This window comes from Brassica napus, chromosome A1 (genome assembly GCF_020379485.1).
Source record: "Brassica napus cultivar Da-Ae chromosome A1, Da-Ae, whole genome shotgun sequence".
NCBI classification, from domain to species: domain Eukaryota; kingdom Viridiplantae; phylum Streptophyta; class Magnoliopsida; order Brassicales; family Brassicaceae; genus Brassica; species Brassica napus.
The window spans coordinates 24,757,376-24,771,485 of NC_063434.1; the positions used below are offsets into that span (position 1 = coordinate 24,757,376).

Here is a 14,110-nt window from a genome sequence, read left to right on the forward strand (position 1 = left end):
CTAAGTTTTGTTCAACTAAAAAACTTCTAAAGAGTCAAAATTAGTGGTTTCATTCTCCAGAAAAAGTGGAAAATCACATGGGAGAATTTTATATATTTCCAAACGTAGGAAGTGGAATGTCTAATCCATCACATCTTTTTCATCATCAATGAGAATGTAGTAAACAAACTTGCTTAGGATCCTATATTAATACACGAAAGGGCAATGTGTAGGGGATGCACCGTGCACGTGAAGTCCATGCAGACAAGACATACCTTGTCTGTTGTGTTGGCTGTTGCACTCAAAATTTTTATTTTCATTTGAAATTAGTATTAAAAACAACTTTAATTGTGAGGCTGAGGGGCTTTTTCCTATCTATTTGTTTTTTCTTGCCATACTGGCCTTATAGAAACCCATTTATTTCACGTTTTCGTATTTTTACGGTAACACGATATATCAAGCATAGGAAGTGAAATGTCTAATCAAAAAAAAAAGAATGTCTAATCCATCACATGCTAGCAAATGTTATATACGAAAATAACGGTAGCAATGCTATAAAAGACAGACTTGTTAGAGGATTCATCATGGAGAATAGCAGAAAAAAGTCACAGAAGATATATCATACGATTCACTTCAGTTAATGAATTTATTCTTTAGGAAACCTCTTGATGCAGCATCATCATCATCATCATTAGCGCCAACATGAGGCATTTGAATCATAACTCCTTTAGCTTATATGTTTTGGGTTTTGGCTTTATTTTCTTTTTCATAAACTTCCTTTTTACGTAATTTTTATGTTTCCCTTTTCTATTAGGGTTTGTCTAATAGAAGAGCTATATAAATGCAACTAAAGCTGAGATACTAGATACGTTTGATTTTATAATAAAAAGAGCTTTGTTTTTATCCCTTGTTTAGATTCGATTAAATTCATCAAGACAGGAAGTTGGTTTCAATAAGCTATCGAAAGAAACTCTTGATCGATCCAAGAATAGGTTTCGAAGAACCCTAAATTCTTAGATCGACCGTTCACCCATTTGTACGCTGCGCCAGGTTGGTGTTAGAGCTCTGCTACGCTCCGACACTTTCTCAACCACTACGATGGTTCGTAAAACTTGTTCTCAGCAATACGCTGATGACGATTTACCCGCATCCCAACAATCCGTCAACGACCTTCAGGCTCAAGTCACGGCCCTCGTGGACGCTGTAGCCGCCCTTACAACATAAAACGCCACCCCCGCGATTCGCCCTCGCCGTAATAACCGAACCAGTATCCATGCGGACTCTGAGGAAGAGGACGACAATCCTTTTGCGCCGCTACAACAAGCTCGTCGTCACCGCAACACCAATAACAACTCTGATTCCGATGAAGAACACGACGACAGATCATGGAAGTATAGCTTTAAAATCGAGTTTCCGGAGTTTAAGGGCTCCACAAACGCAGAAGAATTACTCGACTGGTTTGTCACCATCGAAGAAATCCTCGAGTTCATGGAAGTCCCGCTCGACAAATGTGTCCCTCTACTTGCAATATGTTTTCGCGATCGTGCAGCCGCCTGGTGGACACAGAGCAAAACAACTCGCGCTCGCTTAGGCAAACCAAAAATCTCCACATGGGACAAGCTTAAACGCGAGATGCAAAAAAAATTTTTGCCCAACAACTATGATCAATTGATGTTTCAGAAATTGCAGAATCTTCGACATGGCAGTCGCACTGTTGATGAATACGCAACAGAATTCTTCAAGATGATCAATAGGGTGGAGGTTCGAGATTCTGAAGAGCAACATGTCATGCGCTTTATTGGAGGACTCCGTCAACAAATACAGTTTACCCTGAACCTATTCCGACCACAGTCCATATCTGAAGCCCATCAACATGCCATAACTATAGAAAATCAGTCTCGTGCTGGTTCTCAGCCTTGGGGTACTTCACGACAGAACCGAACAACAGCAGCTTCAACAACCACACCTACCCCGGACACCACTTCCAACAAAACAGAAACAGCGATTGTGCCTGCAACCACCACGTAACAACAACGCCCTGGCGGCCTATGTTGCTTCTCTTGTGGCGAACTTGGCCATCGTCAGTATGCTTGTCCTTCACGAACTCGTCGCGGTCTCCTCATTGAAGAAGAAGAAGATGATGATCCAGCTCCTATCTACGATGAGGAACCTACTGAAGAAGAAGAAGAAGTCTATCCTGATAATGGACAGCTTCTTGTTCTACGACGATCATGTCTAGCACCTCGCTCAGACATGAAATTTCCACAACGCAAGAGGTTGTTCCAATCTTGATGTACGATTAATGGTAAGGTCTTCACATTTGTTATTGACTCGGGGAGTACTGAGAACGTCATTGCTGCTGATGCTGTTCAGAAGCTTGACCTAAAATATGAACCGCACCCGTCTCCTTATAAACTTGCTTGGCTACAACAAGATCATGACCTTATAATCACTCTACGTGTTCTCGTATCATTCTCTGTTGGCTCGACTTACCAAGATGAAGTTTACTGTGACATAGCGCCTATGGATGCTTGTCACCTCTTTCTCGGACGACCATGGGAATATGACAGACGCGTTATTCATGACGGCTTTCTCAACACATACACCTTTACTTTTGCAAACCACAAACTTGTGTTGAAACCTACACCTGAAACCACTACCTCCCCCTCACTTAAGCCGGTAATGTTCCTCTGCAGAAAGCCATTTATCGACGCCATGCATGACACATGCATGGTTCTGGTTCTTGTTACCAAACCAGTAGCCACTCAGCAATTGCCGCAAGTTCCGGAAGCCTTTAAAACAGTCCTCTTAGACTTCGCCGATGTTTTCCCACAAGATCTACCTGAAGGACTTCCACCACTACAGGACATCCAGCATCGCATCGATCTTCTTCCGGACGCAGCATTACAAATCGTTCCCACTACCGTATGAGCCCAAGCAAACACGAAGAGCTGCGAAGGCAAGTGGAGGAGCTCGTGACAAAAAAATTTCTTCGTGAGTCTCTCTCCCTGTACGGTTCCTGCCTTGCTCATTCCTAAGAAGGACGGTTCTTGGAGAATGCGTGTTGACAGTAGAGCTATCAACAAAATTACAATCCGTTACCAATTTCCGATTCCACGTCTTGACGACCTACTGGATCAGATCGACAAAGCAACTATATTCTCTAAGCTTGATTTGAAAAGTGGATATCATCAGATACGAATCAATCCTGGTGATGAATGGAAAACAACGTTCAAGACTCGCGAAGGATTATTTGAATGGCTTGTCATGCCTTTCGGCCTCTCTAATGCTCCCAGTAGTTTTATGCGTGTTATGAATCAAGCATTGCGTCCTTTCATCGGGAAATTCGTCGTAGTTTACTTCGATGATATTTTGATCTTTAGCACGTCACTGGAGGAACACGTGCACCACCTTTTAGACATTCTCACAGTATAACGTCGGGACAAGCTCTATGCTACCTTGAAGAAGTGCGAGTTTGGCTCCTCTAAAGTACACTTCCTTGGCTATATTGTTTCGGCCCAGGGACTTGCTGTTGATCCCGCTAAGATCTCTGCGATACAGTCATGGCCATCACCGACCACGATCACCGCGGTTCGCAGCTTTCACGGTCTTACCTCCTTCTATAGGCGCTTTGTATCACAGTTTAGTAGTCATATGGCACCTATTACTGACTGCATACGCGATGGACACTTGTCTGGACTCCGGAAGCCTTTCTGGTCATTAAAGACAAACTCTGCTCTGCCCCAGTCCTTGCTCACCCGGACTTCTCCTTGGTGTTTGAGCTACATTGCGATGCCTCAAAGACCGGCATCGGCGCTGTTTTGAGTCAAAAAGGCCGTCCCATTGCCTTCTACAGCGAGAAATTAGCTGGTTCACGTTTTCGTTACAGCACCTACGACATCGAGTTCTATGCAATCGTCCAAGCCATCAAACATTGGCGGCACTATTTGTTTCATAAAGAATTCGATAATTATACCGACCATGATGCATTGAAACATCTAAGCAGCCAAGGGAAAGTTTCGTCGCGCCACGCATATTGGATAGCATACTTTCAGCAATTTACATTCGTCATCAAGCATACTTCGGGGGCTTCAAACAGAGTTGCCGACGCCTTAAGTCGCATGCATTCTGTTCTTACGGTTCTTCACACATTAGTTCCCGGCTTCGCCACATTTGCAGATCTTTATCCTAGTGATCCATTTTTGGTAACATCTTTGCAACTTTGTCATCAGGCACACCACTTGCGGAGTACACCTTGCATGAAGGGTTTCTTTTCTACGGGTCACGACTCTGCATTCCTGACTGTAGCCTCCGGTTGCAGCTCATTACGGAACTCCATTGCGAAGGTCATATTGGCCGTGATCGAACCTTACACCTCGTCACCACTTCCTACTTTTGGCCTTCTCTCTGCCGCGATGTGGAAAGATTTATTGAGAGATGTGTCGTGTGCCAGACATCTAAAGGAACTTCTTCGAATGCTGGCCTTTATATGCCTCTACCTGTTCCGACACAACCATAGACGGACATTAGTATGGACTTTGTGGTTGGCCTTCCTTGCACTCAACGAGGTTTTAATTCCATCTTCGTCGTCATTGACCGTTTTACAAAAATGGTTCACTTCATCCCTTGTTAGAAGACGACCAACGCTTCACAGGTAGCTACTTTTTCTTTCGGGAGATATACTGTTTACATGGATTACCTATGTCTATTGTCTCCGACAGAGATTCGCGTTTTCTTGGGCACTTTTGGCGTTCTCTTTGGAAGCTTTTGAGAACTTCTCTCGATATGAGCTCTGCCTATCACCCACAAACCGATGGCCACACTGAAGTGACAAATCGATCTTTAGGGAATCTCTTGCGTTGCTTAGTTGGTGATAGCATTAAAACATGGGATGGGAAGTTGCCTCAAACAGAATTTGCCCACAATCATGCTTTTAATCGGAGTTTAGGTTTCTCTCCTTTCCAGGTGATATATGGAACAGTTCCTCGAGCTCCAGTCGATCTTTCTACTCTTCCGGATCATACTCGCATTCATGGCGATGCAGAAAAGTTTGTCGACTCATTCACACATCTCCATGAACAAGCCATCACGAATTTAGAAGCTTCTTCGGCAAACTACAAACGTCATGTGGATAAGCACCGACGGCGTCTTGTATTTGAAGTTGGAGATTTCGTTTAGGCATATCTTACACAGGATAGGATGCCAGCTCATGCTTACAACAAGGTCAAAGCCAAGAAGATAGGTCCACTCGAAGTCCTGGAACGTATAAATGACAATGCTTACCGTCTCCGCCTCCCTGCTGATATTAACACTTCTGATGTGTTTAATGTCAAGTATTTGTCTCGTTTTTTTTCCAACACCATTGGTTCAGATTTGCGGTCGAATCCTTCTCACCCGGGGAGACCTGATGCAGCATCATCATCATCATTAGCGCCAACATGAGGCATTTGAATCATAACTCCTTTAGCTTATATGTTTTGGGTTTTGGCTTTATTTCCTTTTTCATAAACTTCCTTTTTACGTAAGTCTTATGTTTCCCTTTTCTATTAGGGTTTGTCTAATAGAAGAGCTATATAAACGCAGCTAAGGCTGAGATACTAGATACGTTTGATTTTATAATAAGAAGAGCTTTGTTTTTATCCCTTGTTTAGATTTGATTAAATTCATCAAAACATGAAGTTGGTCTCAAGAAGCTATCAAAAGAAACTCTTGATCGATCCAAGAACATGTCTCGAAAAACCCTAAATTCTTAGATCGTCCGTGTGTAACCCCATGTCAGCGAGATCAACGCCATTTCCTCGCTTTCTTCTTCTTCTTCCTTAGAATTATATTTCACCCAGCTATCAATCTTGAAGCTCTTTAGATCGCATTTTCATTTTTTTGGTGTCTCAAACCGAGCTCATAACCGGTTCGGTTTTGATTCAGGATCATAATAACCGACGAAGATGAAAGATGATTCTGGTTATTTTATAATCAGTTATTGACGAGGAGCCGGCTTCATTTCGTAGCATGAGCCGGTACTTCTTAGAGCATCTCCAAATCCAAGAAGATTCTCTATTTTGAAGTTTTCAAAATTCTACATTTAAAGTTTTAAGGTATTTTTCTCCAAAATCATAATTTTGAAACTTAATTTCAAAATTAATTATATTTTTCACTATGGTTCTTATCATTTTCATAATTAATGTAAATCCATAAAAAAATTTAAAATAACTAGCACATATGTAAAAATATTACAGTAAAATTAATTAATAAATTATTACAGTAAAATATAAAATTATAAATCAAAATACATGATTAAATATTAAACTACAAGATATATAACATATTATTTCATAAAATTATTTATGTAATGCTCTATCTTTAATTACACAAAATATTGTTGAAAATATTTTGGAGATTTTGGAAGTTTCGGAACAAATTTACCAGAGTATTACTATTGTTGTAATATTTAAATTTGTGTAATAATTATATATTTATGTATCTTTCAAAAAAAAAATTTTTAAAGTTTTTTGTAATATTCATTTTGTCTAATTTTATTTTTAAAATATTATAAATCTTATTTAATTTTTTTTTATGTTTCAATCTTGAGTTTATAAAAATAAATTTGAAAATATTTATGAGATATATAAATTGTAAGAATTAAAATGATAAACGAAAAAATATTATAGAATCATAAATGTGACGTGTAATTAATTGTAAAGACCAAAATGAAAATTAAAAGATAAAACTTCAAATTTGAAGTTTTTAGTATTGAAACTTCAAATATGAAGTTTCACTCCCTGAAATTCTAAATTTGAAGTTTAAAAAAAAATTAGAGAGCAAAAAACTCTATATTAGAAATTATAGAGTTTGGAAATGCTCTTACAATTAATAGACAAACTAGCTTAAGATGAATGTTATATGTAAAACTAATTTTTATCTATTATTATTTATTTTTATTCATTTACGTATTATGTATATAATTAAATTAGAGTAAATACATAAATCAAAATAATACATCTTGTTTATTTACGATACCTTTTTGGTAAATAAATCAAAATAATCATTTTATTTATTTTATATAGTATATAACTAAATTTCAATGACATGTACATAGATATATAGTATATTTTAATATAAATATTTATTATTGAGAATTCATACTCATATGATATACACAAAATTTCTAATGTGCGATTTATTTAATGCAAATTTCAAAATTAAAATATTAAAGTTTCAATATTTTTTAATACAAATTTAGAAATTATCATATTTAAGTATTATTCTATGTTATACAGTTTAATTTTAAACTATATTATTATATAATATGAATGTCTAGTAAAGAGACTTTGTATTCATACGATTATGATCATTTGTATCTTGTTATTACCAAAAAAAATTAAACCATGAAAAATTCAAAATATACTATATAATGTTTTTAAATTTTTTATTATATGGTTAATGTAGTTATTTAATATCTTTTAATAATATAAAATTAAACAAAGCTAAGATACAAAAATTATTATCAAATATTTATTATTTATAATTATTAATTGTCATATATACATTAATCATATTTGGTAATTCCGTAGCTTCTATTTAAGGAAAGTTTGAGAAGATGGACCAACTTATTTCTCTAAGAATTCTGAATTTCATTTTCATGGTGATACATGGTTACAAAATAATGTTGTAATGTTTCTCAATTGATATATAAAGGATACTAGTATTACCCCCCCCCCCCCCCCCCCCCTATCAAATAAAAGAAAATAACATGTTCTAGGGTAGTCAGCTACTTAAACATAAAAATTATATCTGATATAATCATTATAAATCAATAAATTCATGTCATAAAACTGAGTTGATGTAAAATTAAATAATGTTACACTTGATATGCCAGTATTGTTGCTGTGGTTTCATGTCTATGGCAGGTACGTGAATACTTGTTCTTTTCAATCTTTTATAGGTTAAAATACGGTATAAATTTTGTCAAATATCTTGAGCATCCAATATAATATCAAGAATGTTCGATTAGAAATAATAAAATTGATGCAAAGTCACACAAGTAACTTCATAAAGATAAACCACAAAACATATATGTAAATATTTAATAATCTTGCTTCTGAATTGAAGAAAATAATCGCAAATTTATAGAAAGTTGGGCCCTTCTGAACGGGATCGTGAATTATGAATCCTTCTTTGCTGATGTGTATTTTTCATACGAAATACGAAATCATGTATTTTTTTTTGGTTAAATGCAAGAAGTTATGGTTATATAATTTTTTTGTCTTTCCAAATAACTAAACTCCTAATCTTTCTCAAAACATAATTTGTTACCTTAGTTGCTTATGAAGTTCTTATTTCTCATTCTTATATTGAAGAATTAAGCTTTGATTCAAGTGTCATTTTCAATCTGTAAGATACAAAAAGAATAATAATTACTTCATATGTTCCTAAAAGATCCATGTTATAGTATTTTTCACACTTATTAAGAAAACATTTAAAATTATATTTTTCAATACATTGTTTTTTAATTAACTATTCCCAATAACTTTTAACCAATGAACTTTTATTAAACACAATTGTATTTTTTTTGAAAAGTACAATTTTTCATTAATTAATGTATTGAAAATATATATTTTTGAAACAATTTTTTTTCTAAAAATTGATCTTTACGGAATAGAAAGAGTATAAATCTGTAAGTTTTTTTTTGTATAGTCAAAATTGTAACAAAAACAAAAGGAGGACAATGAAGAGAGAGTGAAAAAGAGCAAAGAGAGAATAAATTAGTAATTAGAAATTTATAAAAGGTTAAAAGAAACAGTTTGAAATCGTGAACCAAATGAACGTGGAATGAAAAGTTTTCTTTTGTTTGTTAATTGTCTGTTTTATTTTTTTTTTTGTTTTTTTTTTTAACTTTGCTATGTGTCAAAATTTTGTTGGTCTTGTGCTTTAGTATATAAATGTAAACCGTAATTAAAAGCTACGTTGCACGGAAGCTTCATCGGACGTCCGCTTCCCGCTTCGGAACCGGAATCGGAATCGGAACCTTGTGGAAGCTTGCGGAATCTCGCTTCCAAAACGTTTCTAAAATATTCTTTTTAAAAACCTGTTGGAAGCTTACGATTCCGTTTTGGAATCACGCTTCCGTTTTAAAAAAAAAATACAATGTATATCAATAAAATATAAAACCATATTTTTAATCTATATAAAATAAAATAAAATTAATAGTAATGATTATTAAGTTATAAATATACAAATATCAAAAATAATACTATAAATTATCTTTATGCATTGGGATTTTTTATTAAAGATATAGCACATATTGAAATATATTGTGTCAATTTTTTATGAAGTATTAAAAATAATTAATATAAGATTTGTTTGTAAACTAAATTATGTGTATTTTTACAGTTTTAATATAAAATCATTTCAAAATTATTATAAATGAATAAATGTTTTATTTCAAATTTAAATAATATAATTTTAGTCCTAATTTTTTAAAAAAAATTATATATATATATACGCTTCCAACACGTACCCGCTTCCTAATATTTTAAAAAATCTCGCTTCTGCGCTTCTTTACGCTTCCGCTTCCACGTACCCGCTTCCGTTTCCATGTAACATAGATTAAAAGTACGCTAGGTTAAAAGGCCTTCAACCATCCGGTTCTAATAAAATTTCGGAAACCAGTGGCAAGTGAACGCTTCCAATTGCGTTATCAACAAAACCAATTTTAAACAGACTCAGTTTAATAATCAAACATACTTGACAAAAAAAAGATTCGGATAGCAGATCTCGGCCGTAGCCCATATTAGGCCCATACAAAACCATTTATTTAAGCTGCTATAGCCCATTATCAGGCCCATACCGAAATAGTTCCATTCTTCTGCTCGTTGCAATCAGCAAGAAACTAAAGGCTAACCGGTTCAAACGCAGCGATTATAGTTGCGGTTACGAGAGTTTACAGAGGTAGTTACTATTTATAGCAAAGATTTATAAAACTGATTCTACGATTTGAAATTGGTGCGTTTGTGAGATACTTATAACTGATTAACTACCAAATGCATCATTGATTAAATAATAAATTAACAATATTTATATTTTATTAATTATAAAAATATCAAAAATCATAATATTATAATAAATATAAAATTATATTTAGAAAGTTATAGTTTAATTTTTTTTAAATTATAGAAAATATTTTTATCTTAAAATTTTATAATATTAATTAAGATATATTTTAGTATTTTATAATTCCAACTTAATTTTTTATTGAATACTTTTATTTTTGTATTTATATGGTTTAAAAAAAAAGAAAAAAATTATCCTCGTTCTAGCTTTTGAATTTATGAGGTTTATAGCAGTTTATAGCGGTTTAAAGTAGTTTATAGCAGTTTGAGTGATTGTTACAAAACAACAACAACCCTACCAACCGCAAAAGCTGTGTTTGCGGGTGGTAGCGGAAAAATTAGTCATACTCTAAAACCATTGTAGTCAAGATTCTCCAAATATTTTGTAAAATCAAAGAAGTTATTCAATCAACCAAACATGTCAAAACTGGAACAAACAAACAAAATCTAGTAGAAACGGAAGTTTTGTTAAAATTAGATTTACTATCTTACTAATTTCTCTTCGCATGCCTAGTAATGGCACAGTCGCCCTAACTGAAGCATCAATTATATTGTCTGTTCGTTTCTTTTCTTTGCAACCTTGCCTTTGACAAAGGGAAACTTTTATTATTGCGTCTTCATTATAATGTTCTTAAAGTTGTATAGAACTTAAAAGTGATTCCATATCATATATAAGTATATAATAAATCGTTACTGATTTTACTGCATTAATCTTGTTTAGGGATAAAGTAAAGTGAATAAAGAAAATGGATATAATAAGATGAAACCAGAGATATAAATGAAACGCAACAACCAAGGCCAAAAGGGTGCGTTACCATTAATTCAGGGAAAGCGAAATAAACCCAACTCTCGTCTAACGAAGTAAACAACTTACCCACTTCTCTCATTGACTACCATTTCAACCTAATCCAGAGTCCAGAGAGATCAAAGCCATTGATGGCTAATAGTATAAAGATACCCCAATGTTTAGTCGAAGTTATGTACAAATAAATAATTATTAATTGCAAGTAGTCACACATCTCTAGGACAGGTCCAATCCCTATCAACTACCACCTACTACACATGTCCGTACACTTATCTGCTGTAATTTACTAATTTGTGTTTAAATTCTACCCAGTACAATTATACTCAACTATGCAGTATTGTATCAGTATTAATGTTAGTATTTATGATTTTTAAAATTATATAAAAAGTGATAATGTGAATCCCAAATAGTTACATAGATTTATTGACGTTAGCTTTTATAGCCACAGCAATTCTGGCGTGACTCCCTCCGCAACTTTTATTTTAATTTTTCTCCTATAAGTATTATTAACATTTCTTTCTCTTTTCAGTCTTCCACTTTAACTCATTACTTCGCCGGAAACAATGGCTTTCACTCCATTGTTCTCTCTCCTCTCCGTCATCACTCTCTCTCTCCTCATCACCACCGATGCTTCCTCTCGCTCTCTACTACCTTCACACGAAACCACCGTCCTCGACGTTGTCTCATCTCTCCAGCAAACCCAACACATCCTCTCACTCGACCCGACCCTTACCTCACTCACCACCACCACCTCCATACCCGGATCCGACCCGGTTTTCCTCAACTCATCTTCCCCACTATCTCTCGAGCTTCACTCCCGCGACACTCTCGTCGCATCACAGCACAAGGACTACAAAAGCCTAGTACTGAGCCGACTCGAGCGAGACTCATCCCGAGTCGCCGGAATCACCGCCAAGATCCGATTCGCCGTCGAGGGCATCGACAGATCCGATCTCAAACCCGTTTACAACGACGAGACCTCATACCAACCCGAGGATCTAACGACCCCCGTCGTCTCCGGAGCTAGCCAAGGAAGCGGCGAGTATTTCTCCCGCATCGGAGTCGGAACTCCGGCGAAGGAGATGTTCATGGTGCTCGACACCGGAAGCGACATAAACTGGATCCAGTGCCAGCCTTGCTCCGACTGCTACCAACAATCCGACCCGGTTTTCGACCCGGCTTCGTCCTCCACGTTCAAGTCTCTCTCTTGCTCGGCCCCACAGTGCGGTTCTCTAGAAGTCTCCGCTTGTCGCTCGGACAAGTGTCTCTACCAAGTTAGTTACGGAGACGGATCTTTCACCGTTGGAGATTACGCTACCGATACGGTGACGTTTGGAACCAACGGTAAAGTAAACGACGTCGCTTTGGGGTGTGGTCACGATAACGAAGGCCTCTTCACTGGAGCAGCCGGTTTACTCGGTTTAGGAGGTGGAGCTTTGTCTATGACTAATCAGATCAAAGCGACGTCGTTCTCCTACTGCCTCGTTGATCGTGACTCGGGGAAGTCCTCGAGCCTCGACTTCAACTCGGTCCAAGCCGGAACCGGAGACGCGACGGCTCCGCTCCTCCGCAACAGCAAGATCGACACTTTCTACTACGTCGGGCTCAGCGGGTTCAGCGTCGGCGGTCAGCAAGTCTCCATCCCTTCGTCGGTGTTCGCCGTCGACGCTTCGGGAGCCGGAGGAGTGATCTTGGACTGCGGAACCGCCGTGACTCGTCTCCAGACTCAGGCCTACAACTCGCTGCGCGACGCGTTCGTTAAACTCACCGCGAATCTCAAGAAGGGGACGTCGAGCATCTCGCTCTTCGACACTTGCTACGACTTCTCGTCTCTCTCCACCGTGAAAGTCCCGACGGTGGCGTTTCATTTCACCGGTGGTAAGTCGATTGATTTGCCGGCGAAGAATTACTTGATCCCTGTGGATGACGCCGGAACGTTCTGCTTTGCTTTTGCTCCGACGTCGTCGTCGTTGTCGATCATCGGGAACGTGCAGCAGCAAGGGACACGTATCACTTACGATCTGGCGAATAATCTTATCGGATTGTCAGCGAATCAATGCTAAAAGCAGTGGATGATGATGATTAATAGGTTTTACAGTTCTATCAGTAAAACTCTTATTAGTTCTTGTTTCTTTAATATGGATTACAAAATCTTAAGTGTGAATGTTTCCTTTATCTTTTTTTTTAATTAATCAGTAGTTATTTTCGGCTATTTATCGATTAATAAATAGGATTTAGTTATTATAAGTTTGAAAATGCTGTCTGAGGGAGAAGCTTTTAGTTATTGTTTGATAGTTTCTTGTCTTTGTGAGAAAGAGCATGTCAATTAGTTAAGTTTATATAAAAGCAGGGTCTTATTGTAACAAAAAAAAAGTCTTTAAAACACTTTTGTTGTGGCCCCTATCTTTTAGTATATTTTAAACTGTTGTCTGAATCTACCAACTGTATGAAATAGTCAATGTGAAAGTAAAGCTCTCTTTTTTCTGGCTCGAATGTGAAAAGTTAAGCAATGCTAGTATTTAAAGTTACATGGAACTGTGAGTGAATCAGAAAATCTATCCATTCACTGACTGATTATCGATTAAATAGTGAGGACAACTTATCCACAAAAAGACAAACTTATATTATTGTCTACGATAATTTAATTTTTATTTTGGTTCACATTAACTACGTAAGAAATTAAACAAATTTTGGGAAAATTATGACATTATGTGTGCGTAAGATCACATGCAGAAAGCCACGTCTTGGTACGATAGACAAGGGTGGACTTTTAGGATTTATTTTGCTTAGCCATTTTAGCGACTATAGAGTGAGACATGTGCATATATGAAGTCACGGGTGAGTTAGTTGGCTCGCTTCTAGTTTCGTCATTAAAGTTATGGTGCTGTTTGTTTGCTTACCCGAGTGATCGATCTGGATAAAAATGTGATTCGAAAAATCGGAAACACACATTTTTCCGCCAATCAAAAAATACATTTTCCTGTCAAAACCGAAAAAATGTATTTTTCCGCCAAAACCGAAAAAACGCATTTTCCGTCAAAATCAGAAAACTGCAGAAACCGAAAAACACATTTTTCCGCCAAAACCGGAAAAACGCATTTTTCCGCCAAAACCGGAAAAACGCATTTTCCCGCCAAAACCGAAAAAAATGCATTTTCCCGCCAAAACCGAAAAATGCATTTTCCCGCCAAAACCGAAAAATGCATTTTCCCGCCAA

The 14,110-nt window shown here is 36.6% G+C and overlaps 1 protein-coding gene across 1 annotated transcript; it reads left to right on the forward strand.

The window, feature by feature from the left end:
• The first annotated feature begins 11,276 nt into the window (after nt 1-11,276).
• LOC106346990 (protein ASPARTIC PROTEASE IN GUARD CELL 1) lies at nt 11,277-13,105 on the forward strand. Its single transcript, XM_013786477.3, has one exon. The coding sequence runs from the start codon at nt 11,457-11,459 to the stop codon at nt 12,954-12,956; it is 1,500 nt and encodes a 499-aa protein (XP_013641931.1). The 5' UTR covers nt 11,277-11,456; the 3' UTR covers nt 12,957-13,105.
• The last annotated feature ends 1,005 nt before the right edge of the window (nt 13,106-14,110 follow it).